The sequence below is a fragment of the Pongo abelii genome, chromosome 12 (assembly GCF_028885655.2).
Source record: "Pongo abelii isolate AG06213 chromosome 12, NHGRI_mPonAbe1-v2.0_pri, whole genome shotgun sequence".
Lineage (NCBI taxonomy): Eukaryota > Metazoa > Chordata > Mammalia > Primates > Hominidae > Pongo > Pongo abelii.
This window is the reverse complement of record NC_071997.2, coordinates 28214363-28239475: the sequence shown is the minus strand read 5'-3', so window position 1 is coordinate 28239475 and position 25113 is coordinate 28214363. Positions and strand designations below refer to the sequence as shown.

Sequence of the window (25113 nt, the reverse complement as noted above, 5' to 3'; positions counted from 1 at the left end):
GACACAGCACATGCTTCAGAGAGCACGGGGCTGGGGGAAAGGCCATAGATCAACAGCATCCCAAGGCAGAAGAATCTCTCCTAGTCAGAACAAAATGGAGTCTCCTATGCCCACCTCTTTCTACACAGACAGAGCAACAATCTGATCTCTCCTTCCTTTCCCCACACTTCCCCCCCTTCTTTTCAACAAAACTGCCATCGTCCTCATGGCCCGCTCCCGATGGTCGCTGTCTCTTCGGAGCTGTTGGGTACACCTCCCAGACAGGGCGGCCGTGCAGAGGCGCTCCTCACTTCCCAGACGGGGTGGCGGCCAGGCAGAGGCGCTCCTCACTTCCCAGAGGGGGCGGCCGGGCAGAGGCGCTACTCACCTCCCAGACGGGGTGGCAGCCAGGCAGAAGCGCTCCTCACTTCCCAGAGGGGGCGGCCGGGCAGAGGCACTCCTCACCTCCCAGACGGGGCGGCCGGGCAGAGGTGCTCCTCACTTCCTCCCAGACGGGTGGGGGCCGGGCAGAGGCGCTCCTCACCTCTCAGACGGGGCGGCCGGGCAGAGGTGCTCCTCACTTCCTCCCAGATGGGGTGGCGGCTGGGCAGAGGTGCTCCTCACCTCCCAGACGGGGCGGCCGGGCAGAGGCGCTCCTTACTTCCCAGACAGGGCGGCCGGGCAGAGGCGCTCCTCACTTCCCAGACGTTGGGCGACTAGGCAGAGGCGCTCCTCACATCCCAGACGATGGGCGGCCGGGTAGAGATGTTCCTCACTTCCTATACGGGATGGCAGCTGGGCAGAGGCACTCCTCACTTCCCAGATGGGGCGGCCGGTCAGAGGGGCTCCTCACATCCCAGACGATGGGCAGCCAAGCAGACGCTCCTCACTTCCTAGACGGGGTGGCGGCGGGGCAGAGGCTGTACTCTTAGCACTTTAAGAGGCCAAGGCAGGAGGCTGGTAGGTGGAGGTTGTAGCAAGCCGAGATCACGCCACTGCACTCCAGCCTGAGCAGCACTGAGCATTGAGTGAGCGAGACTCCGTCTGCAATCCCAGCACCTCGGGAGGCCGAGGCAGGCAGATCACTCGAGGCCAGGAGCTGGAGACCAGCCCGGTCAACACGGCGAAACCCCGTCTCCACCAAAAATACTAAAACCATTCAGGCATGGCGGTGCGCGCCTGCAATCCCAGGCACTCGGCAGGCCGAGGCAGGAGAGTCACAGGAGCCTGAGGCAGGGAGGTTGCAGCGAGCCAAGATCACGGCAGTACAGTCCAGCTTCGGCAACAGAGGGAGACCGAAAAAAGAAGGAGAGGGAGACCAAAGAAGGGAGAGGGAGGGGGAGGGGGAGGGCCCCTCTCCTTCATTATAAACAAAAAATTAGTATCATTTCCTAGCTAGGAGAAATAACAGTACACCGTAAGATACAGATTCTTGTTCCACTTCTGCTATTACTCAGTAAAGACACCTTGGGTAAATCAGATAGCCTCTCTTGGCCTCAGTTTACTCATGTCTAAAGTCTTCATTTCTAAGGTCCCTTGGGACAATGACATTATCAGATTCAAAACAGAATAAGGCTCTATGTTCTACAGTAGTGTATAGGCACATTCGTTTTTAGGTCAGGGATTTCTAACCCAGAGCTCACAGAAACTATACGCAAGTATACATCCACTTTTAAGTTAACACTTCACATTTCTCAAAGACTGTATCTTTAAAAATAAAAGATTAAGAGCTACCTTAGCTAGTAATAAAACCGGTATACTTAAAAAAGAAAATTCAGAGATTGTTACTTTATCATTGTACTTGTTTGGCATGGCTAAGATGTGTTACTGGTCACTAATGGTGAGATTTCACTTCCCTAACCTGTTCTTGAAGGCTTTCAACAGATCCCACTTCTTCTTCCACTCTAGTAGCCACACTTCTAAAAATGATCTGTGCAACACATATAATATGCAAGCCGTAGAATGCTGGCTGTTAAAAATGGGGTCCATTTTCAAATACAACATTTTTCTAAACCATGCACAAAAGAACAGCCCTACAGGGACACTCTTCCATATTGTATACATGCCGTTGCCACTACATTTGAATACTGGCAGACGTTAGTGGCTAAAGATAAACATTAGATAAAACATAGGTCTTCACTGAGCAGACCTGAAATAACAGAGCAATGAAGTACATTACAAATCAGCATCCCAGTACATTTTAAAAAAACAAACCAACAAGGGTGTCATGCCACCAGTCAAAAGGTACTTTGCTTAAACTGGCATTCTTTAACATGCATGTTGTAGTGCTAAGTACTTAATTTCATACAGCCACAGTTATTAATACTTTGCTAAGAGCTACCACCTGCTAAAAACTGCTGTTATCTCATACTGAGAATGCTAGTTCTATACCTTTGCTCTCAGGCTGTGAGGAAGGGGTGCTAGTCCAAAAGGCCATGGGATTAGATTTAAAAAGGCTAAAATTAAATCCTAGAAAATAAAGAATATTTTTTAACATTTTGGGAAACAAAATGAATATGCTTTTAAAACATAAAAAGCCAGAATCCCTCAATTTATACCACCAATCTGATTGTCTTACATATTCATTTATCCCTGTAGTTTCATTCTTCGCTCATTTAATAAATGAGCAAGACTGACATACAACATATAAAATGAGAACATCTCAATATCATGTTCTTTTTTTTTTTTTTTGGAGACAAAGTCTCACTCAGTCACTCAGTCAGGCTGGAGTGCAGTGGCATGATTTCAGCTCCCTGCTACCTCCATCTCCTATGCTCAAGCGATCCTCCTGCTTCAGCCTCCTGAGTAGCTGCTAATTATAGGCATGCACCACCATGCCCAGCTCATTTTTGTATTTTCAGTAGAAACAGGGTTTCACCATGTTGGCCAGGCTGGTCTCGAACTCCTGAGCTCAAGTGATCTGCCCACCTCAACCTCCCAAAGTGCTGGCATTCTAGGAGTGAGCCACCGTGCCCAGCCTCAATATCATGTTTTCTGAGTGACAAAAGAAACTGAACAAATGAAAATGAACACTTTAAAAAAAGACTCACGTTAATGCGCATGATTCAAGCATGAGTCCGTATACTGTACTGAGTTCTTTTGCTCTGCCCTAGCATGATAGAAGTATCTTCCAGTTACTGAAACGTCTTAAACTAAGTTCTCTTGCTCTTTGAAACATCACCGTGAACTTATTAAGGGAGAAAAAAAAATTGCTCAAATATTTTGGGGGTGTTCACAAAGCATCATTTATATCCCAACATTAGTATCCTACAAAGAGTCTGCATCAAGCTAAACATTGAAAGAAAAACTGTGCTTAACTTAACAACAAAGTACTTACCCTTTTCTGGTGTTTTAAATGTGTAGTTGATTGAAGATTCTTCCGTTGGAAAGGAAACAAAGAGATTTTTGACTTTGCTATCTGAAGACTGTTCCATATCAGAGTTCTTTGACAGTTCACATTTGTTAGGTTCCACTTTGCTTTCAGATCCACTCTGGGATACTGAACTAGTTTCACTATTGTTACTTTTCAAAGGTGCATTAAAACTAAATCCAGGAGAAACCACTGCTTTTGTTGTTGTTTCAGATGTGCTAGACACTTCAACTTCTGAAGTTGCATCTGCTACATCATCACCCTGAATAACATCTGTCCTCTCTCTTGTGGTTTCTTCTAATACAGCTACAGCAATTTTGCCACATGGTGACTCTCTGGGAGTGCTTGACCGAGAAACATGAGGTGTTATCAAAGAATCTTTTTCCTAGGCTGTTTTTGCTTCATCAAAAAAAAAATTTTTTTAAGCTTTCCAAAAAGAACATATTCTTATCTTATTTATTCTAATTTAATTACCCTTTTTAAAAAAATTATTATTATACGTTTGCTTTTATGGTATATGTGTGCAATGTGCAGGTAAGTTACGTATGTATACATGTGCCATGCTGGTGCACTGCACCCACCAGCTCGTCATCTAGCATTAGGTATATCTCCCAATGCTATCCCTCCCCCCTCCCCCCTCAAAAATTTTCTTAAACGAGTCTGCAACATCCTGTAGTTTAAAACAAACAGCTAAATGCTCTACTTTTCTTTCTCCATCTGCAAAATCACATGCAGTCCACACCCATACTCTTTCGGTTCCTTTCATATTTTGCAAAGTCATGCCTGGAGTTATTCTGTGATTGGCACAAAGTTTTAATACTTGGTCCCTTCTCATCACTATACGAACTTGCTTATTATCATAATTCTGTAAAATCTTTATATCACCAATGCCCCTTTCTTTCCATTGACCAACATCTTTATCATATCTGTAGAGTTTTGCCCTGTGACTAAAAACAACTTGTTCATTTTCCTCACCACTGGATACTTCAACTAGATCAGGTAAAGGAACAACAGGTTCAAAGTACTGTCCATCTCTCTCTTCTTCTTGAGTAACATCAGATTCTTCATCAGTGCCAACTGAAGTCCCACTCTGATTCAACTTGGCAGGAGACTTAGATGGACTCAAAGCAGATTTCAAATTCAAGTTAAATCCTGTTGTTGACTCACCAGAGCGGAAAAGATTTTTTCTCACAGGGCTACCTGCCAATGCAGAAGCATGTACTGACCTACTACTAACACTATCATCCAAAGCATCTTCCCTTAAATCGTAGTTATCCCATTCTAATGTGGGCCCAGTGTTTTCAGGATTGGGTTTTATTGTTGTGTCTGAGGCACTGGCTGCATCTGTATCTGAACCCTTATCCTCTTCCTCAGTGACTTTTGTTTGATCATTTGTCAAAAATGTTTTGATATCTTTCAGTCCACTCTTCATTTCTTCAGCTCTCTGTATTAACTTGGCAGCTCTGCCAGTATCTACAAATTTATGGGGAGTTTGAAGTGGTACGTCTAACAGAAGCCGCTGGCATTCCTCAAATCTCTGCTTGAATTCTTCAGCCAGCTCTGGTGTTTTAAATTTTGCTGCCAACTGCTCTAGTTTGGCATCACCACCAGAGAAATCAATGGCTAACCAGATCCATGCTCTATCTGATCCAGAGAGAGGCTTCAGGTTCATTGTAGTCGTTATCCAATGATTAGCACACACTTTTAGTACTTGTTCTCTTCGCATCAGCATTCTTAGTTTGCCATTGACCTCATTTTTGAGAATTTTTAAGTTCCCCAAACCCCTTTCTTTCCACTGACTTATCTCGGCATCAAATCTAAATAGTTTTACCCGCTGTGAATACAGAACTTTTTCATCTTCTTCTCCTGTTACAAGTTCTACTTTTTCAGGCATTTGAACTACTGGTTCAAAATGGATGTCATCGCTGTCCTCAGTCTTATAGGCATCATCATCTTTCTCAAAATCACCAGAAGTGTTTGCTTTATTGGCCATTTTACCGCATTGTGATGAGAATAATTTTTCTCCAGCACCTGAAAATCCCTTGAAATTGGGCTCTTTTTTGCCAAACTGAAATCCTTCTCTGGAAGTTGATTTTGCAAGATCTGCAAATGTAAACGTGCTACTTGTTTGGCCAACAATCACAACACGACCATTCTTCTGGCTACTAATATCCTGAGCCTGGAAGCCAGTATCATTTCCAAGAGGCTTTTCACTTTTCTTTTCTTGATTTCCTGGTTCCGAAATGCCAAACTTAAATCCATCAGCAGACACAGGGATGGAAAATCCTTCTTTGGTTGACTTAAATTCTGTATTAGAAGAACCCTGAAACATACATGAAGGTGAATTTTCTTGATCCACATGCCCAAATTTGAATCCTTGCTCTGTATTGCCAAACTTAAAAGCTTTTTCTGAGAAATTACTTTTAAATCCTGTTCCCACCTGACTTCCAGAAGAGTCATGCAACTTCATTTCTGAGCCCAATGTGAAAGCTGAAGGAGCTTCTGCAATAGGTTTATAAGTTGGTTTAGAGGCATCACAAGCCACACATTTTAAGCAAGAACTCTCATTTTGTACACAGCAAACACTACAGTCCCACTGTCCTTTCCTGATGAACATTCCTTCAAATCCCCTCTTTGGAGCCTTGCTTATCTTGTTATCATGACTTGTGGGTTCTTTTACAATTCTGACAGCCTGATTTGATGCTGTGGCTACATTTGTTCCTGGGGCTTTTAAAATGCTCTGGGCTTCTTCAAACTTGCACTTAAAAAGTGCTGCTTCCTCAGGAGTTTTGAACCTAATAGCAAGTTGTTCTGGTTTTAGCAACTCATCTGCATAATCAAGGGCATGCCATACAAAAGATCTGTCTGATCCAGCATTTGGTGTCAATTTCATATCTGGACTGATGTAATGATTTGCACAGATTTTCAATACTTGCTCTCGTCTCATTAGAAGGCGAATTTTACCAGATGTTTTATGCCTCAGTATTTTTACATTGCCAATCCCACGTTCTTTCCATCCTTTGGATTCTACATCAAAACGAAACAATTTCGCGCGGTTGCAAAAGAATTCTTCATCTTCCTCACCAGTTTTTACTTCAACCTTATCCGGAAGAGGTACTACAGGCTCAAAGTGAGGACCGTCATCATCATCATCATCATCCCCATGGGCACTTCCTCCATCTGTCTCCTGATTCTTGTTTGCTGTCTCTAAAGTGGGTGTTCCAAATACTGATTTCCCTGGACCATGGAAAGCAAACATATCACTTCGTCGAAAACCAGAATTCTTTTGCTGACTCGACCCCATGTTTTCTGTAAATGAAATTCCAGACACATTTTTGCTTCCAAAATTGAATGTATTTCGAGGCCCAATGGTTTGACCACCAGGAATTGGTTTGGGTCCACTATAGCCATCTCCTTGCAAGGGTTTATCTGAAGTCAGGAGACCTAAAAGGCTTTCACTGTTACTGTAAGCTGCAGGAGGGGGCTGTGTCACAACCTGTGGTGAGGAAAACGTGAAGTCACCATCATTTGATTTGAAATTTGAGTTAAATTTAAAAGGAGCTGGCTGTGTTGTGTGTGCTGGTGTTGGCAAAGATGGCCTTATTCCTTCACCCGGCATGGGCTGAACAAAATTAGTTTTCCCAAATTCTATAGCCTTAGATTCTGCAGATCTTGAAGCATGAGCTGCAATTGGAGGTTTTGTGAAATATCCTGGTTCTCGCAAAGGTGGATTTGTGCTTGTCTGTTGAACATTGTAATTAAAGGAATCATCACCCCTAGGCGATAGAATTCCTGTTGCAGGAGACTCAAAACGCAATGCAGGAGGACCATACATCTCCTGAGAGAACATACAAGCAGAAGAGCTTTGCACTGGCGGTGTGTGCCTCTGTTGCGGATAGGCATAAATATGCTGTTGGGGTGGAAGCCTATTCATGCCATAGACTGGGCCCTAAAAGACAGAAAGTTAAAACATTTTGTAGATTGTCTACAAAACTACAGATAACTAAATGCAAACCAATTCTCACAAACTTCAAACATGAATATGAAGTGAAGAAGATCTCATTAGGGGATGTAGTACACATCATTAACCCGTTTATGCCAGAGGCTGCAAATTTTCTGTGTGAAAAATCAGACCTTCGCAATGACCTTGAGCAGTAGGATATAAATAACTCCCATAAGCTTAGTGTTCCAATAATGGAGCGCTAGGCATAAGTAGGTTAAGAGAAAACCACATTACTACAAAGATACTTGCATATATACTTGGCATATAATGAAAATTAATTATAGCATCTTAAAATCTACAGCTAAAGTCGTAAAATAAATACCTTCTTCATTCCTAAACAATTTATCAAATGATGTTAACAATAATGATGATGATGATGATGATAACATTCATTGAGCATTTATTAATGTGCCAGCTGGGCACTGTTCTAAGCACTTTACATTATTATCTCATTTTAATGTCCCCAAAAACCCTATGAATTAAGGTATTATTATTATCCTCATTTTACATATGACGCAACTGATGCATTGAGAGGTTAAGAAACTTGCCTGTGGTCAAAATAAGCAGAAGAGCAAGGGTCTAAATGCACCCCAACACTCTGTCCTCAAAGCTGTCACATTCAACTACCACTGTAATATTGAGTCTTCAATCAATTGTTATACATATAGCTGTATCAGGCCTGAAAGTACTTACCACATAGTGGGTCAGCAAGGGCATTACAGTTCTATTTCTGTTAAAACAGAATGATGAAGGATCCACCACCACCACTCCCATTTTTAAAATATTCTAAATATTCACACTTATTGTAACACAAAAATAAGGTGACTGAGAAGTATAATTTCTGTATTTGGAGATAAATTTAAAATATCTACATTTTAAGGGACATAAAAGTTTTAATACTGAACTACTGCTCTCTTGAATTTATTTGAAGGAACCCTAAACAATTTAAAAAGGAAATAATTATAAATATATAAATTATTCCTTTGTTACCTTTGTGGGAGTAACATTAGCTGCTGGTCTGAGAAGATACCGGGAATTATATGCTGGTGACTGACTATAACATACTGAAGGGCCAGTAGTTGCAACTAAAAAAAAAAAAAAGAAAAGAAAGAAAACACTGTTAAAGTCTATACTACAGTTAAGACTAGGCAAGAGCTATAAATACAAAAGCAATAGAAATTAAAGAAAGATTTAACTACATAAATTTTAAATTTCTGTACATCAAAATACACCAATCAAGATTATCAAATGACAAACTAGAAAAAAATTGCTAAATATGACATGAAGAATAAGAGAATAGCATCACTGTGATCAACAACAACAACTACCTCACAAGCATTAAAAAAGGAATAAAGAAGAAAGTAACTGTTGCCTTTTCTAAGAAAGATCAGTATGATGTGGAATTATGGACATTCAGTCACAGAAAGGACGTAAGGAACCAAGATGCCATCTGATGGTCAATGCATTTGAAGTGGGCCTAGAAAATCTGCAGAAAGACTAGGTTGTATTTTGTAAACTAAAGCTATTACTGAGAATGTTCAGCTCAAAAATCACCTGACAAATTCATGGAAAGGATGTCATCAACAACATAAAATGTGTTCCCTGGCTTAAAATAAAAAGCACATCAACACTCATGCTGATGTACAAACTATCTGCTCCTCTGTTTTGTGTGTTTTACCAGGAAACAAAACGACTAGAAGGCACCCATGTTAACGGCAAAACTACCAATAGTCATTTGCTTGAACAGTTTTATGATAGTTTTACCAGAAAACAACCAAAAGACCTTTTATGCCTGTACATGGAAGAAGAAACAGAAACTGTGCCAAGAGGTTCCAAACAATTGCCTCTGGAAAGCACTGAAAAATCAAGACCGAGAAAAGGCTAGCCAGAAGCCCAAGTTTGATTTTGGAAACCTAACAGAGGTGAGGATAGCTATTTTGAAATTACTATGGGGAGGAAGCAGGCACAGAACACAGAACAACCTGACAGAAATGGCCCAAGAATCTTAAAGTCTTGCAAGATGTCTGTCTACATGAAAGCAAAAAGAAAAAATATAATTTTAAATTTAAAAAAAAATCTTAGTCTGAAGTTTAAGTAGGGACTTTAATTGACTACTGACTCTAAACTGTGCGGAAAAAAACTAAAGAGCTCTAATAAATCTACTAAAAGTAATCTAATTTTTAAAAGCACCATATGAATAGACAATTTAGGAAAGAAATATAATAGGCCTCAAGGAACATGTTTTCGAAGTGAGCCTTGAAAATCCGCAAAATGACGAGGTTGCATTGTGCAAACTGAAGCTATTATGAGAATGTTCAGGTCAAAAAAATTACCTGACAAATTCATGCAAAGGATCTCACAAGGAACACAAATGTGTTCGCTGGCTTTTAAAAAATCACATTAACATTCATGTTGATATACAAATTCTTCTCCAACTGTTGTGTGTGAGTTTTACCAAGAAACCAAACAACTGGAAGGTACCCACGTTGAAGATGGCAAAACTACCAACAGCCATTTGCATGAATTGTTGAGCACGACTAGTATTAAAAAACCTTAAAAATTGATATCACTTTTGTTCCTACAAATTGGCAAAGGATTTTATAAACTAGTAAGTCAGCATTAGCAAAAGTGCGAAGATGGCACTATCAGATACTAGTGGTAAGAGCATAAACTGAGTATTTTGAATACCCTACAAAACTAGGACAGTGTCCTAGAATTTGTAATGGCATAAACCAGAAACAACATAAAGGAACAGAATTTACAGTACTTCCATGTGATGGGATACCATGAACTCATTAATATTCAAAAAACATTTAAGTTTAAAAATGCTCAGAACTAAAGTAACATTTAAAAAACAGGCTAGCTCATCTACACGCAACATAATAACATGGTAACAATCTCATAAAAAATACTATATGTATAGAGAAAGAACCAGAAGGAAATGCTCTCAAATATAAGAAATGTTAATAAGGTGGTTAGTTTTTAGTTTTCTTCACCCTGTTCAGTACTTCTGAGTATCTCCTATGAGCTCATTAATCTTTAATTTTAATCATCTTACTTTAAAAAAAACAAGGACCATCTTGATATATGTTTACTTTTATTAAGGAAAAAGAATCTATGAACACAGGAACAGAAATCAGGAGATCTTGGCTCTCGCCCTTTCAGTGCCACAAAGCTGTTTTGTGAACCTGTAAATAATCCATTTGGAGTCTCCATATTTCTCAATTGTAAAATGAGGATGTGCTGCTTCTACACATTTCATAGGGTCATTGCAAGAATAAAATGAGACAATGGGAATGTTGTATTTACATGCTTGTATAAGAACAGAAGGCCTTTTATGCCTGTACACAGAAGAAATGGAAACATGACCCACAAGGCACCAAATAACTGACTGCACACATCACTAAAAAAGCCCCAGAAAAGGCTAGCTAGCCAGTTCGTTTATCCTCTTACAAGGACCTATATGATGTATAAGGTTTTAAGTAAACAAGGTTTGAACGTTAGACATTTCATATACTTATCTATGACTTATGACATTTAATAAGCTTGACTTCACAAAGATTTTGTTATTTTGCTTGTGTTGAGAAGATACTATCACAAAAGGCTAGTGGGGTTGCCTTAACTATATGAACCATCACACAAATGTGCTAATCTAAACTAGATTTGATTCTAAATCTTTCCTGGGCTAAAAAGAGAAAAAAAAAAGGGCACTACTACTACCATTTCAGAAGTCTGTCGTATGTAAAAGGAACAATTTTGTTATTTCTGGCTGCCTGGGAGCAATGTATTATACTGGCAAGTGCTTTGGAGTTACACCACTGGAGTGTGAATCTTGGCTCTATCAATAACTAGCTGTATAATAATAGTAAGCTACCTAACCTTTCTTTATCCCATTTCTTTATTTATAAAAAAGGGATTAATAATGGTACCGGCCATTCTAAGTTACTGTAATTAAATAAAATTACATTCACAAAGCACTTTTGCACATAGCCAACCCACAGTAAACACTATTAGTAACCTTAGTTCATTAACTATTTACTGTATACTCTAATAAATGTCTGATACACACCCACGCCCACCTGCACATACACAAATGCTCATAGTAATTATGTAAGGCAAGTATTATCTCCACATTTCAGACAGGTTAACTTACACAGCTATTATAGTAAGTGATAGAGCAGAACTTAAAAACCCAGTATGATTCAGGTCCAAACTCCTTTTCTTTCTTTATATAACCATAATATTTCAAATTAAGTAAGATTTCCTATATAATGTCCTGCCTCTCATCATTATCATCAAAATAATTCCCCAGAGGCGTAGGTTCTTAATTAAGCATTTCTTAGTGCATAACTCTATTCATTAACATTTTTCAATTTAAGGAATAATCTCATCTCAGCTCATCTGAGGTGTGGATTAAGTGTTCTTTAAGCCTTTATATACATGTGATCACATACAGCTCGTTTTTTCTGCTTGGGGTTATAAAAATCTCCGTTAACACCAAATACAGCTTTTGAAGTAATATATAAACAGACGTTGACATGTATATTAACAAACATATATAAATAAGGTGATTTCACAAGTTATCTACTTAAAACAGGGAAGTAAAGTAGTTTTACTAAAATATGCAATTATCCACTTGCCAGCTCACCTGTTAGTGGAGCCCCATGAAATGTCTGTGACCCCTGATATCCATCAGGCACTGAGTCTGGTCCATAATTCTCTGTGGGCCAACGATGAAGGGATGCTGAGTTACTGCTATTTAGTTTCAACTCCTGCATTTCTTTCTATTGGAAGAAAAAAAAAATCAAATAATTTTAAACATTTAATTATATCATGCCAGAAACAGTGCTGGGAAAGCTTACTCTTTTAAATTTAAATAACTGATTTTTTTTTTTTTTGAGATGGTGTCTCGATCTGTCGTCCAGGCTGGAGTGCAATGGCACAATCTTGGCTCACCGCAACCTCCACCTCCTGGGCTCAAGCAATTCTCCCACCTCAGCCTCCCAAGTAGCTGGGATTACAGGCGTCAGCCAGCACGCCCGGCTAATTTTTTGTATAATAGTAGAGATGAGGTTTCACCATGTTTGCCAGGCTAGTCTTGAACTCCTGACCTCAAGTGATCCACAACCTCAGCCTCCCAAAGTGCTGGGATTATAGGTGTGACCCACCACGCCCGGACCTGATTATATCTTTTGAAAGTTTCTATTTGCCAATGAGTTCTAGGTACCTGGTGCTGATTTTAAAATATGATTCTTAATTTGTTAAAAATTTATCTGTTCCCATTTTCATTCATTAATACAAAACCTAATTCATTAACTCTCTCACCTAAACAAATAACCTCCTAAATGATCACACCTTCATTTCCATTCTACACTTGCCTACATTAACCTTTCTGATGTTCACCTCCAGCCAAGACAATTCCCTGCTCAAAAAAACAAGTACCTAGAAACTAAATTTCTTTCCCCAACTTTCACAGTCCTCTAACATTACACTGACCATCCTTTCAGTGTGTTCTTTCTACACTGCAATCTGGACTACCTGACATTCCAAATCACCTCCCCAAATTAGCTTTTCACTTAACCCCGTGCTGAAACAAAATACAACTCATTCTCAAGGTGATGTTCAAATGCTCCACCAGGAAAGGGAAAAAAGTAGCAGCTGCAGAGAAATTTATTATGTATATAATGATATGTCCAACGCACTTAAACTCTTAATTCTTATACTATCTACACTGTTAGGTAAACAATATTAGCTCCTATCTTAAAATGAGAGAAAGGGATGCAGGGAATAACAGCTGGAATTTGAACCAGATCTGACTCCAAAAATGGTTTCTTAACCCAACTCTGCTGCCTTGACAAGACGGCAGATAGATACAATGCCGTCTAGTGTAGCTATGTGGCTACCTGATCTCTGCTGAAGAAAACTAAATGACAGCACCATACCCAACCCTAGAACCTACAAAATGTCCCCTTACAAAACAGACACTTAACAGGAAATTGTTTTTCCAAAGAAATTGTAGTGGTATCAGAAAACAGGTAAATTTTGAAAAGTTTCAAACTTCTCTGTATCAGCCCAGGAATCCGACCACTTCTAACAAGTGAGGTCAGGGACAGATCTAGCATGTCGGCTTTCTTTTTCCACAAGTGTTTCAAATAAAAATTTCCCAGAAAGACCTAACCATGAGGTCCAAAACCATCTCAATTTTCAAGCTAAATAAAATTTCCCCCACTCATCCATCTACAGTGCCTAGTCCAGATGCTACACATACACATCCAAGAAATAAGAAACTAGTGGAATCACCTAGAAAACTTTATGGTCACTGTTGGTATCCGCACCAGAGCTTTGAATTTGCAATCACTGCTGTAACTGTAATTTTTAACATTCAATGTGGTGAGAACTGGCTTCAATAATTCTCTCGTTTTTAAAGATAAGACGCCAAACAGTCACAAAGGAAGTGACTGGCCCAAGATCATTAATTAATGGCAGAGTCAGTACTAGTACCAAGCTTTTCAAGCTCATGGACTAGTGCTCCACTATACTTCCACAGAATACAATGCTGGGAGCCTGAAACCTGTATGTTAAGTCAAAATTGTATGTAATTGTCATAGGCCACGACTACACAGAATTAACATTCAAAATTTTTGTGCAAATTCAAAAATGTCTTCCCCACCAAATAGTATTCTCTTAAGTTGCAAATACTGCTGATCACACTGTAATAATCGCCACACATCAGCATATCTTTGATGTAACTTTAGCAGTATGAGTAATTTAGTTCTTGCCTGATAAGCATGAAAGAACCTACTTTTATTTCCAATTCCAAAAAAGTCAAGCTCCTTTGAACCCTATTGTTAAAATAAGATATATATACATAACTATTTCCTTACATAATTAAGTCAAATTCATATGGAAGTATTAAAATATAGTAGGACTTTTTGAAGCTCAGACCGCTTTTCAATTCCTAGCTATACATTTGAAACACATGTAATCCACAGCTAATCTGGGAATGAACTCATAGACCAGAGTATGATTAGTACAGTGTAGCAGTTCGATCACTCAGGAAACTTCTCTGTGCCAGGAACTCTTATATTTTAAATAAAACAGTTTCTACCTTTGAAGGTCTCAAATTTTGTGGAAGATGAGGAGAGAGACACATAAAGTACTTTCAAAAATATGGTAAAGGGTTGGGCGTGGTGGCTTACACCTGTAATCCCAGCACTTTGGGAGGCCAAAGCAGGCAGATCACCTGAGGTCAGAAGTTCAAAACCAGCCTGGCCAACATGGTGAAACTCTGTGTCTACTAAAAATACAAAAATTAGCTGGGCGTGGTGGCGGGTGCCTGTAATCCCAGCTACTCGGGAGGCTGAGGCAGGAGAGTCGCTTGAACCTGGGAGGTGGAGCTTGCAGTGAGCCAAGATCGCACCATTGCACTCCAGACTGGGCAACAGAGTGAGACTCCATCTCAAAACAAAACAAAACAAAATATGGTAAAGTGTCAAGACCGAGGTATGTAGGCTGGGCACAGTGGCTCACGCCTGCAATCCCAGCACTTTGGGAGGCTGAAGCAGGAGGACTGTTTGAGCCAGGAGTTCAAGGCCACCCTGGGCAACATGGCAAAATCCTGTCTCTACAAAAAATACAACAATTAGCTGGGCCTGGTGGCGTGTGACTGTCTGTAGTCCTGGCTTCGTGGCAGGCTGAGCCAAGAGGCTCTCTTGAGCTAGGAGGTCGAAGCCACAGTAAGCTGTGATCATACCACTGTACTCCAGCCTGCACAACAGAAGAAGACCCTGTCTTTAAAAAAAAAAAAAAAGACCAAAATGTCCCCTTGCCATACTATTTGGATGGCAGGGGGACATTTTGACCAGCTTCAGAAAAAAAGTGAGAGAGTGGCCAGGGAAGGAATCTTGGAATAAAAAGTACAGCTAGAGAAATTAAGTGACTTACCTTAATGGCCTTCAGTTGTTGGCAAATCATTTTCAGTAAAGAATTCTGATCTTCTGCCCATTGAGGTGGTGTTTTGGGAGAATACTAAAAAAAAATAAAAATAACAAAACAGCATTTAAAACACTTAGAACAGAAACAATTTCACAATGAAATGATTCCATTCTTTCCTGTTTACCTTGTAACTTTTACTTGGTGATAGTGAATATTTGGTAGGAGATGGTGTAGAATGTTTTATTTCTGAATCTACATTTCGCAAAGAACCATTTTTATAAAGAGGACCTCCTTCACTATAGTCTTCGAGTTCCTGCATGACTGAATTAAGCATCTCTTTTACAGACTCCAGGGGCACAGGCAACTAAAAAGACATTAATTAAGGGCTTTCGTTTGCAAAAAATTCCAAAAGTAAAAACTCTAAAATGATATATTTTATCTTATTTACATTTTTGTCACTTTAATAAGCACTTTACACTTTAAATAATAATACACGTGAAAATGTTTTTTAATTATCTTTTTTCTTTGTTTTTCTGTTGTTTTGTATTATTATTTTTATTTTTTTGTCTTTATTCTATAATTTTTTTCTTCATGAACACAGAAAAGTGTTGTACAATCTAACATCTTCTGATTCTAAAGTCCATGCTCTTTCTATTACTTCTGTTAACCATGATAACTGTAGAGGAATGTTAACTTGGAAAGCTTTTCCAAGTGAACAAAATAAGTTACTGATGTTTTCTAACTGATTTTCAATGGTGACAGAAATACAGATGCTACAATACACCAGACAACATAAATCCTAATAAAAGAGTAGTAACACAAATTAATCAACAAAACACTCAGAAGACTGAACATAATTTAACATCATCATGACAATCTCAAACAGCTGACAGCAAGAAAACAAGGGCGTTCATAATGGCTGATGAGGATGAGAAGAAATGCTCTTAAGATGTCAGCAACAACTTTCAATTTCAGCAAAGTTCATTAAGAATCAGTCCTGAGGCTATATTTGTTTTGATTACACTGCTAAGATAACAAAATCAATGTCTGATCTTAGAAATCTTTTCTAATTCCCCAAGAAGTACTTTTTAAGAGCATATACCTAGATTCCCAAGTTTAAAAAGACACACCAAACCTAAGACAAAGCAAGCAAATATAAGCATTTAGACACACACATCCCTTCTGTGCATTAGTAACAACATATTACTGAGTATTTTTGAAATTACCAAAATATAAGACCAACGCAAAAACATTGACCAGTGGGTTATCAGTAAGAACGTACATACAACAACCTGCTACTTACTTTCTTGACCACTGAAAGATTTGAATCACTGTCATCTAAAATCTTTATTAGGTAGTCCTTGGTCTTTCTCAGATAATTTTTGCATTCTTCTTGTTCTTCAGGAGACAGGGCATCATTTTCAATGTCTTCTGCCTTCCTGTGAAAAATCTATACAAATAGTGCTTTTATGAAATCATTAGGTTTTTAAAACAAAAAACTTTTAGCTTGGCCAGGCACGGTGGCTCATGCCTGTAATCCCAGCTACTCGGGAGCTGAGGCACAAGAATCGCTTGAGCCTGAGAAGCAGAGGTTGCAGTGAGCCAACATTGTGCCACTGCACTCTAGCCTGGCCAACAGAGAAACCCCATCTTTTAAAAATAAATAAATAAATAAAACTTGTAGCTCAAGTACCACATCTACTTACCAGTGCGAGATTCCAATAAGAAACAACGCTTTTTATAGATTCAAAAGCAGTCATAGCATCTTCTATATTTCCGTTTACTGCATCCAATATAGCAAAAGTTATGTGTGCGTCTTCTTCATATTCAACAATTTCTGATGCCTAAACACACAGAATAGTTTTTAGTCAAATTGTTTATACTCAGAATATAAAACCCAAATGATTTTCCAAAGATTTTATGTGATCTTAAGAGACAAACATCTCATTACTCTTCTCTGTCATATCTTATTTGTGAGAGCTAGTGAATTTAGAAAACAAGATTACCATTAAATAACAAGGCAATTAATTTAAGCAGTTTATAGCTCCATGTCTTTGTTTATAAACTGGAAATTCCCATCTCCAATAAATTCATAAAGGAACTCTGTTACCTGAATGTCTACACTATGAAAATGTTTAAACAGAGGATCAATAGGTTCAGGAATACTGTTCTTCTTTTTTATTATCTTCAACAATGGCAAAACTTTCTTCCAATAATGAACACTTCTCCCTATGTATTCTCGTTGATCATAAAAAGAATTAAGATCGCTGCCCTAAAAAAGAAAGTTAAAAGCACACAACTTTAAGGAACACGCATGATTAGATCTGAAGTTCATTTACAAGTTGTAAGAACTGGCTCAAATTTCAAGTCAAAACCAAATGGTACCTCAATAGTCATTTGTTCAGCTTCCAAATACTGTAATAACTAAACCACTTTAATACCAGTGATCATTCTACACTGACTTTTTTTTCTTTTTGAGACAGAGTCTCGCTCTGTAGCCCAGGCTGGAGTGCAGTGGCGTGATCTCGGCTCACTGCAAGCTCCGCCTCCTGGGTTCACGCCATTCCCTTGCCTCAGCCTCCCAAGTAGCTGGGACTACAGGCGCCTGCCACCACGCCTGGCTAATTTTTTTTTTTTTTTTTTTTTTTTTTTGTATTTTTAGTAGAGACGGGGTTTCACCATGTTAGCCAGGAATGATCTCGATCTCCTGACCTTGTGATCTGCCCACCTCGGCCTCCTAACATGCTGGGATTACAGGCATGACCCACCGCATCCAGCCTCTACACTCAACTTTTAAACGCTTCTAATGATACCACCCTAACGTAGCAATCCAAACTACTTTTTAACAGTTACCATTTTTAGATAGCTGAAACCTGCCTCTTCTGTAGTGTCAGTTTGTTCAAAAGGCTGACCATCTACACCTAATGGTGACACAAAACACACCTTAAATATTTAGAAAGATCTATAATGGTCTTACCTACAAAGCCTTGTGCTAATTTTTTTTTAATTTTTCAGGCTGAATAATTATCAGAACTTAATTATTAAGGAATAACAGTAACAGCTCAGCTAATATGTAACATTCACTGTGTGCCAGGTACTGCTCCTCTAAGTGCTTATATTTAACTACATTAACTATTTTGCAGCAATAAAAAACACATCTGTCATAATATGACGAAGCTGCTGTTTTCAGAACAAAAAAACTTTCAATGAAAAGTTCATGATTCTAAAAAATTAAGGTAATGTTCTTTAAAAATGCTTATACTTTAAAACTCACCATTTTCTGAAGGCATTTTGCCCAATGTACAAGCAGAGCAGGCTGAAGGCCATGTTTTTCCTGGGCTCTTAGAGTGTTTATTTCATGCTGAACTAGAAGTCTCAATTTTGCTGCGTTTCCAAGTCTAAAAAATAGTTCAATTTACTAAAATTGCTTTCTAAATACACAGTTCAGCGCTTACATACATATATGTTCATGGGTCACATGACAAGTTAAATCTTCACATGAGGATTAAATCCCTGGTAAAACCTATGCACTAAGTGACAGCAATATTTTTGTTTTACTACTTACACTGCTTTTCTGTGAATCAGAGTACAAACCGCATCCCACCAAGATTTTTGTCTTTCTGTACAAAGCTGTTTACACACAGGAAGGGGCAGGCATAACGGCTGATAGGAGCTGTGGTGAGAATTACATTTCTCCTTTAATTGTAAGTGGCTGGTATATACTACTCCAAGGAGAAATACCTGTTTTATTTAAGGAAAAGTTAAGTTAGTAAAAAAAAATTAAACAAAATTCAGAATATTTAATTTGTTAAAATCTTTGCTTACTTCAAGGTCTAAAATACATATTGATTCAGGTGCATTTGTTTCAAGCCTTGAGGTTTCCTGGGGCAAATGATGGAAAAGCTGTTTTAGCCATTTTCGGATTCCAGGTAAAGCAGGCAATGAATTCCACTGTAAGCCAAGCCAAGTAAGGTGCTGAAGACTACCATTATGTGCTCGAATAGCACCTAAAATCAAATTTAAAAATTGGCTTAAGGGTTTGAAATTTTTCTTTGTGCCATTAGTTTTGCCAACATAAGCAATTCACATTATATATATCTTAATTATATAACTGCTTTTCTATATCAAAGCTGGAGAGAATTCTATGTTAGGCAAAATCTCATGTTCTTATTAATGCATTCTCACTTGATTATTTCTAGAAATTTTAATAAAAATAGTAGTGATGAAGAATGTTTAAGTCCATCTTAAAAAATGACACTGACTAGAACTCAATAAACCAAAATCAACTGACAAAAACCAAATAAAGAATACCTAACCTAATAAGAAACCCCAAAACAATGGGTTTTCCTTTAAGTCATTAAAGCAATGGAACATCACTATATTAATCCATCAGTACAGTAAAGAAATCTGTTTTTCTATAAGAAAGTCAATATTGAAAAGGATATGCACAGTCAGGAGTTCGAGACCAGCCTGGCCAGCATGGTGAAACTCCGTCTCTACTAAAAATACAAAAAATTAGCCGAGCATGGTGTCACATGCCTGTAGTCCCAGCTACTTGGGAGGCTGAGGCAAGACAATTGCTTGAACCTGGCAGGCGGAAGTTGCAGTGAGCCGAGATTGCGCCACTGCGCTCCAGCCTGGGCGACAGAGTGAGACTCTGTCTCAAAAGAAAAGAAAAGAAAAGACAAGAAAAGAAAAGGTTATGTGCTTCCGGAAGCATAAAGAGGTATAATCTTTCTGTCATTTTGGCAATTTGCAAGACTTAAAGATGTTCATGTCCTTTGTCTCAGTAATTCTGTTTTTAGGTATCTCTATGGAAATAACTTGCAATGAAGACACTTTTTGTTGAAGTTTTTATCAGAGTATGATTATTAACAGTGGAAAAGTTGAAAACAACTTGGATGCCCAATAACAGAAAGTAGCAAGCAAATTATGACTACTTCATAAAAAAGATTATATTGCCAATAAAAGTGATATTTATAGTTTTAATACAGAGACTATGGGAGAGAATTCATGAAGGAAGCAAGATAAATCATACATAAACAACCATTTAGATGAAAAATATGGCCAGATGCAGTGGCTCATGCCTATAATTCCAACACTTTTTGTTTTTGAGATGAAGTCTCGCTCTGTCGCCCAGGCTGTAGTGCAGCGGTGTGATCTTGGCTCACTGCAACCTCCACCTCCCGGGTTGAAGCAATTCTCCTGCCTCAGCCTCCCGAGTAGCTGGGACTACAGGCACATGCCACCACGCCCGGATAATTTTTGTATTTTTAGTAGAGACGGGGTTTCACCATGTTGGCCAGGATGGTCTTGAACTCCTGATCTCAGGTGATCTGCCCGCCTCGGCCTCCCAAAGTGCTGGGATTACAGATATGAGCCACTGTGCCGGGCCCAATCCCAACACTTTGGGGGGCTTAGGGCTAGGAGTTCGAGACTAGCCTGGGCAACAAAGGGAGACCCTGTCTCTACCAATTAAAAAACAAAATTATTTGGGCAGAGTGGCATGTGCCTATGGTACCAGCTACTCAGGAGGCTGAGGCAAGAGAATCCCTTGAGCCCAGAAGTTCAAGGTAGCAGTGACCTACGATCATGCCACTACACTCCAGCCCAGGTGACACAGCAAGACCCTGTCTCAAAATACAACAAGGCTGGTCGCGGTGGCTCACACCTGTAATCCCAGCACTTTGGGAGGCCAAGGCAGGTGGATCACCTGAGGTCAGGAGTTTGAGACCAGCCTGACCAACATGATGAAACCCCGTCTCTACTAAAAATACAAAAAATTAGCCGGGCGTGGTGGCGGGCACTTGTAATCCCGCTACTTGGGAGACTGAGGCAGCACAATCACTTGAACCCGGGAGGCAGAGGTTACAGTGAGCCGAGATTGCAACACTGAACTCCAGCGTGGAGGACAAGAGCAAAACTTGGTCTCAAAAACAACAACAACAACAAAAACTACATGCCACCCCCACAGCACCACATTCAAACTCCCCCCAGCCCAACCCACACACGAAAGGAATACAGAAAAATATTAAGTCATTATTTCTGGGTAATAAGATTATGGGCAATTTATAAGAATTAAGACACAGACCGTTTCCTCTGAAACATATAACTTACCAACATCATATCTAGCCAAATCTTCAAGCTCTGGTTCTTGTACATCAATGTTTCCAATATCATCGCTACCAAGAAAAGATGTATCCTTAGGTGACTGACTAGAAAACAGAGCATCATATAATGCAGACTGCCCGCTTTTGTTGGCAAAACATTCAACAACCTCTTTTAAAAAATCTTGCTTGCCACGACTTAAGTTTAGCAACATGTGCCCTGAAAAAAAAATTTATTTCCATCACTTTAAAAATACAGATTGTATTTGCTCACATTGTCTCATTTGTATACCCAAAGGGGAAATAACATGATTATTGCAGACCTAACCCTCCAACCCAAAAAATACAGCTGGACAACAAAACGGGTGCTTATGTAGAAAATGAAAAGAGTACAGGTTTAATATTCTCAGTATCTACAGAAGACAGCAGAAGGGGGAAAAAAGACAGGAATGTGTATGAAAAATGCCAAACATATTTGCATTTTAGATGAAAAGGTCTGGATTTAAGTGGCCATAGGAGAACAGGGACAAGCTCTTATTCTCTGATCTGATACACTGATTTCTAAATCTGGCTGATCAGAATCCTCCTTTAAACAGCTTTTAAGAATTATTTCCGGCTGGGCACGGTGGCTCATGCCTGTAATCCCAGCACTTTGGGAGGCCAAGCTGGGCAGATAATGAGGTCAGGAGATCGAGACCATCCTGGCTAACACAGTGAAACTCCATCTCTACTAAAAATACAAAAAAAAAGATTAGCCAGCCATGGTGGCGGGCGCCTGTAGTCCCAGCTACTGGGGAGGCTGAGGGAGGAGAACGGCGTGAACCCGGGAGGCAGAGCTTGCAGTGAGCCAAGATCACACCACTGCACTCCAGCCTGGGCGACAGAGTGAGACTCTGTCTCAGGAAAAAAAAAAAAAAAAAAAAAAAAAAGAATTATTTCCAGGCCTCTTTGCCAGAGATTTTTATTCCATAGGTTTACAGTAAGCAATCAAAAAATCATAGTCCTCGGATAAAGTACTGATACATGCTATAACGCAGATGACCCTTGAAAACCTTGCTAAATGAAAGAAGCCAGTCACAAAAGACCACATACTATATGATTCCACTTATGTGAAATGTTCAGAATAGGCAAACCTACAGAAACAGATTAGCGGTTGCCAAGGCTGAGAGGTTTGAGTAAAATGGGGAGTAACTGCTAATAGGTACGGAATTCCTCATGGAGTGATGAAAATCTTCTAAAACTGATTGTCGTGACAATGGTAATACTCTATGAACATACTAAAACCCACTGAACTGTACACTTTAAATGGGTGAAGCGTATGGTATACGAATTATATTTCAATTGAACTTTTTTTAAAAACCCTCCTTCGAGTTAATTCTGCTGGGCAATTAGGTTTGGTTACCACTACACAGTTGTGTCTCAGCACACTTACAGAGGCACCCTTGGGATGCCCAGATCAAAGACATAAAAAAAATATAGGCAATTTTTATCTAACTGTGACACCATGCAAAGGCACTTATGAGAGCCCTGCAAGGGTAGAAGAAAAAGAGAAAAGGAAAAAAGTAGAAAGTCACTTTAAGGATTGAAAGCCTAACTCCCACAAAAAAAGTGGGCTATGGAATAAAAGAGCAATGTGAGCTTTGGCCAACAGCCTAACTATATACCAAAGCTTATAATAACTTTAATATTACATCTTGTGCTCTTTACAAAATTCATCCAACTTTATATCAAAACTGCTCCTTATAGAAAGCATTATGTTTCTTCAGTTCACTGCTTGATTCAATGGCCACCTAACTACCTTAAAGTTTGTATCTTAGCAAAATCACAGGTAATATGCAACAGATCTTTAGGATTCATCCCAAGCCAAAAATGGGGGAAAAAATCCACAAATTCCAAGAGCCTAATACAAGGTAAGTATATATCTTCTATCTTCCTCACTATGCTCTCAGCTCTTTAAGACAGATCCATATCTTCTTCATCTTTATATCCCCACAGCAGTGTTTTTAGAATCAGCTGGTGTTAAATGGTTGGCAAATCAATAATTATACTTAGTTCAGGAAGTGACTAAATATTCAGGACAGAGGCTCTAGCAGCCAGATAAAGAAAGAGTTAAGAAATCCTCTCCACCTAGGAACACACAATATCAAATATTCATTTTTTTTAAAGAATGTGCTATTTCTTCACATCTCTTCCATACCTATTGCTCTTAACTGATACGGCAAAAAAATAATTTTGACAAATTATCTCCTGGACAGATGAAGATTTTATCATAAGACATGCCTTAACAGAAGTTCCTTTTTCTTTTTAAATCAAATTAGTTTAATATTACTATTACCTGATTGGCTCAGTCGGTCACAGGCCAACATTCCCAGCAGATTTTGTCCAGCTTCACCTTTTATTAATTTAATCTTTGGTCTTGGAACCTAATAATTTTAGAATCAAAAATCTTAATTTGATGATACCCATACTTCTAATAGTAACATGGTCTTATCTATTACACTGTACTTTTTTTGATAATGAATAAACAGTTAACCATTAATTAAACTGAATTGGAAAAGACTGCAAAAACTGGGAACCAAGGAATTTATATAACCTATGAAAGACAGGCCAGGTACAGGCGTGGTGGCTCACACCTGTAATCCAACACTCTGGGAGGCCAAGGTGGGCTGATCACTTGAGGTCAGGAGTTCGACATCAGCCTGGCCAACATGGTGAAACCCAGTCTCTACTAAAAATAATTTTAAAAAAACGAAGAGCCAGGCGTGGTGGCACACATCTATTAATTCCAGCTACTTGGGAGGCTGAGGCACAAGGATAGCTTGAACCTGGGAGGCAGAGGTTGTAGTGAGCCAAGACCGTGCCACTGCACTTCAGCCTGGGTGAAAGAGCGAGACTCCATCTCAAAAAAAAAAAAAAAAAAAAAAAAGAGCAGCCAGACATGGTGGCCCACACCTGTAATCCCAGCACTTTGGGAGGCCAAGGTGGGGGGATCGCTTGAGCCCAGAGTTCAAGACCAGCCTGAACAACACGGTGAGACCCTATCTCTAAAAAAAGTTGTTTTTAATTAGCCAGGCGTGGTGGCACACACCTGTGGTCCCAGCTACTCAGGAGGCTGAGGCAGGAGGATCACTTAAATCCAGGAGATCAAGGCTGCAGTGAGCCATGATCATGCCACTGTGCTCCAGCTTGGGAGACAGAGTGAGACCCTATCTCCAAAAAAAAGAAAAAAAAAAAAAAAAAGCATACACGGAGCAGTTCTGAGAAATTAGTTTCTACTAAAAGCACATTCATGTTATATTCAGAGAAATGGAAAATTTAATTACATTACTTTTCTACCCTGCCTAAATAGGACAACAGCAGATGTTGTCCTATCTGAGTAGATATGACACCCTACTTTAAAAAGTACAGGTGAAATGACACTTGGAAATGCCACATTGTAGATAACACATTTTCAGAGTATGGATAATATGGGATAGCACTGGAATAAATGGGACAACCAGGAAATTAAAGAGATCCTAATGTAATAACCTGTGAAAACAAAAAAACATGATCAATAGAATGGTGAAGGGAAGACATGACAGCTGCCTTCAAATATTAAAATTATTTTATAAAAGCAATCATCAAAAGAAGAAACAAGACCAACAGGTAGAAGACTTGAAGAATATTTTTATTCTATATAAGGAAGTACCAAGAGCCAAGCCACCTAAAGATGCACTGGG

General features: G+C 39.2%; 2 protein-coding genes across 20 annotated transcripts in view; both read right to left on the bottom strand.

The window, feature by feature from the left end:
• The window catches only part of LOC129057501 (DNA-binding protein RFX8-like), a 103067-nt gene extending 99599 nt beyond the window's left edge, over positions 1-3468 (bottom strand). For 15 of the 17 annotated variants that reach the window (XR_008522073.1, XR_008522074.1, XR_008522075.1 and 12 more), the window contains exon 1: positions 3317-3468. Coding sequence is in view for 12 of the 17 variants with exons in the window: in XM_054547249.1 (XP_054403224.1) it covers positions 3317-3413 (97 nt within the window). In the remaining 5 variants the exon portion in view is untranslated. The other 2 variants (XM_054547255.2, XM_054547254.1) reach the window with 2 other exon arrangements.
• A 479-nt stretch (positions 3469-3947) lies between these two features.
• Positions 3948-25113, bottom strand: part of LOC129047447 (E3 SUMO-protein ligase RanBP2-like) — a 39246-nt gene continuing 18080 nt past the window's right edge. Inside the window, exons 8-20 of one of the 3 annotated variants that reach the window (XM_054547244.2) lie at positions 23730-23817; positions 21405-21614; positions 19113-19294; positions 18853-19028; positions 18562-18685; positions 17398-17559; positions 16994-17131; positions 16591-16737; positions 15472-15651; positions 15297-15380; positions 12001-12136; positions 8343-8437; positions 3948-7298 (exon numbers count right to left, since the gene is read on the bottom strand). In XM_054547244.2, the coding sequence (XP_054403219.1) occupies positions 3948-7298; positions 8343-8437; positions 12001-12136; positions 15297-15380; positions 15472-15651; positions 16591-16737; positions 16994-17131; positions 17398-17559; positions 18562-18685; positions 18853-19028; positions 19113-19294; positions 21405-21614; positions 23730-23817 (5073 nt within the window). Of the gene's footprint in view, positions 7299-8342; positions 8438-10168; positions 10602-12000; positions 12137-15296; positions 15381-15471; positions 15652-16590; positions 16738-16993; positions 17132-17397; positions 17560-18561; positions 18686-18852; positions 19029-19112; positions 19295-21404; positions 21615-23729; positions 23818-25113 lie in introns of those variants that run through there. The other 2 variants (XM_054547245.2, XM_054547246.2) reach the window with 2 other exon arrangements.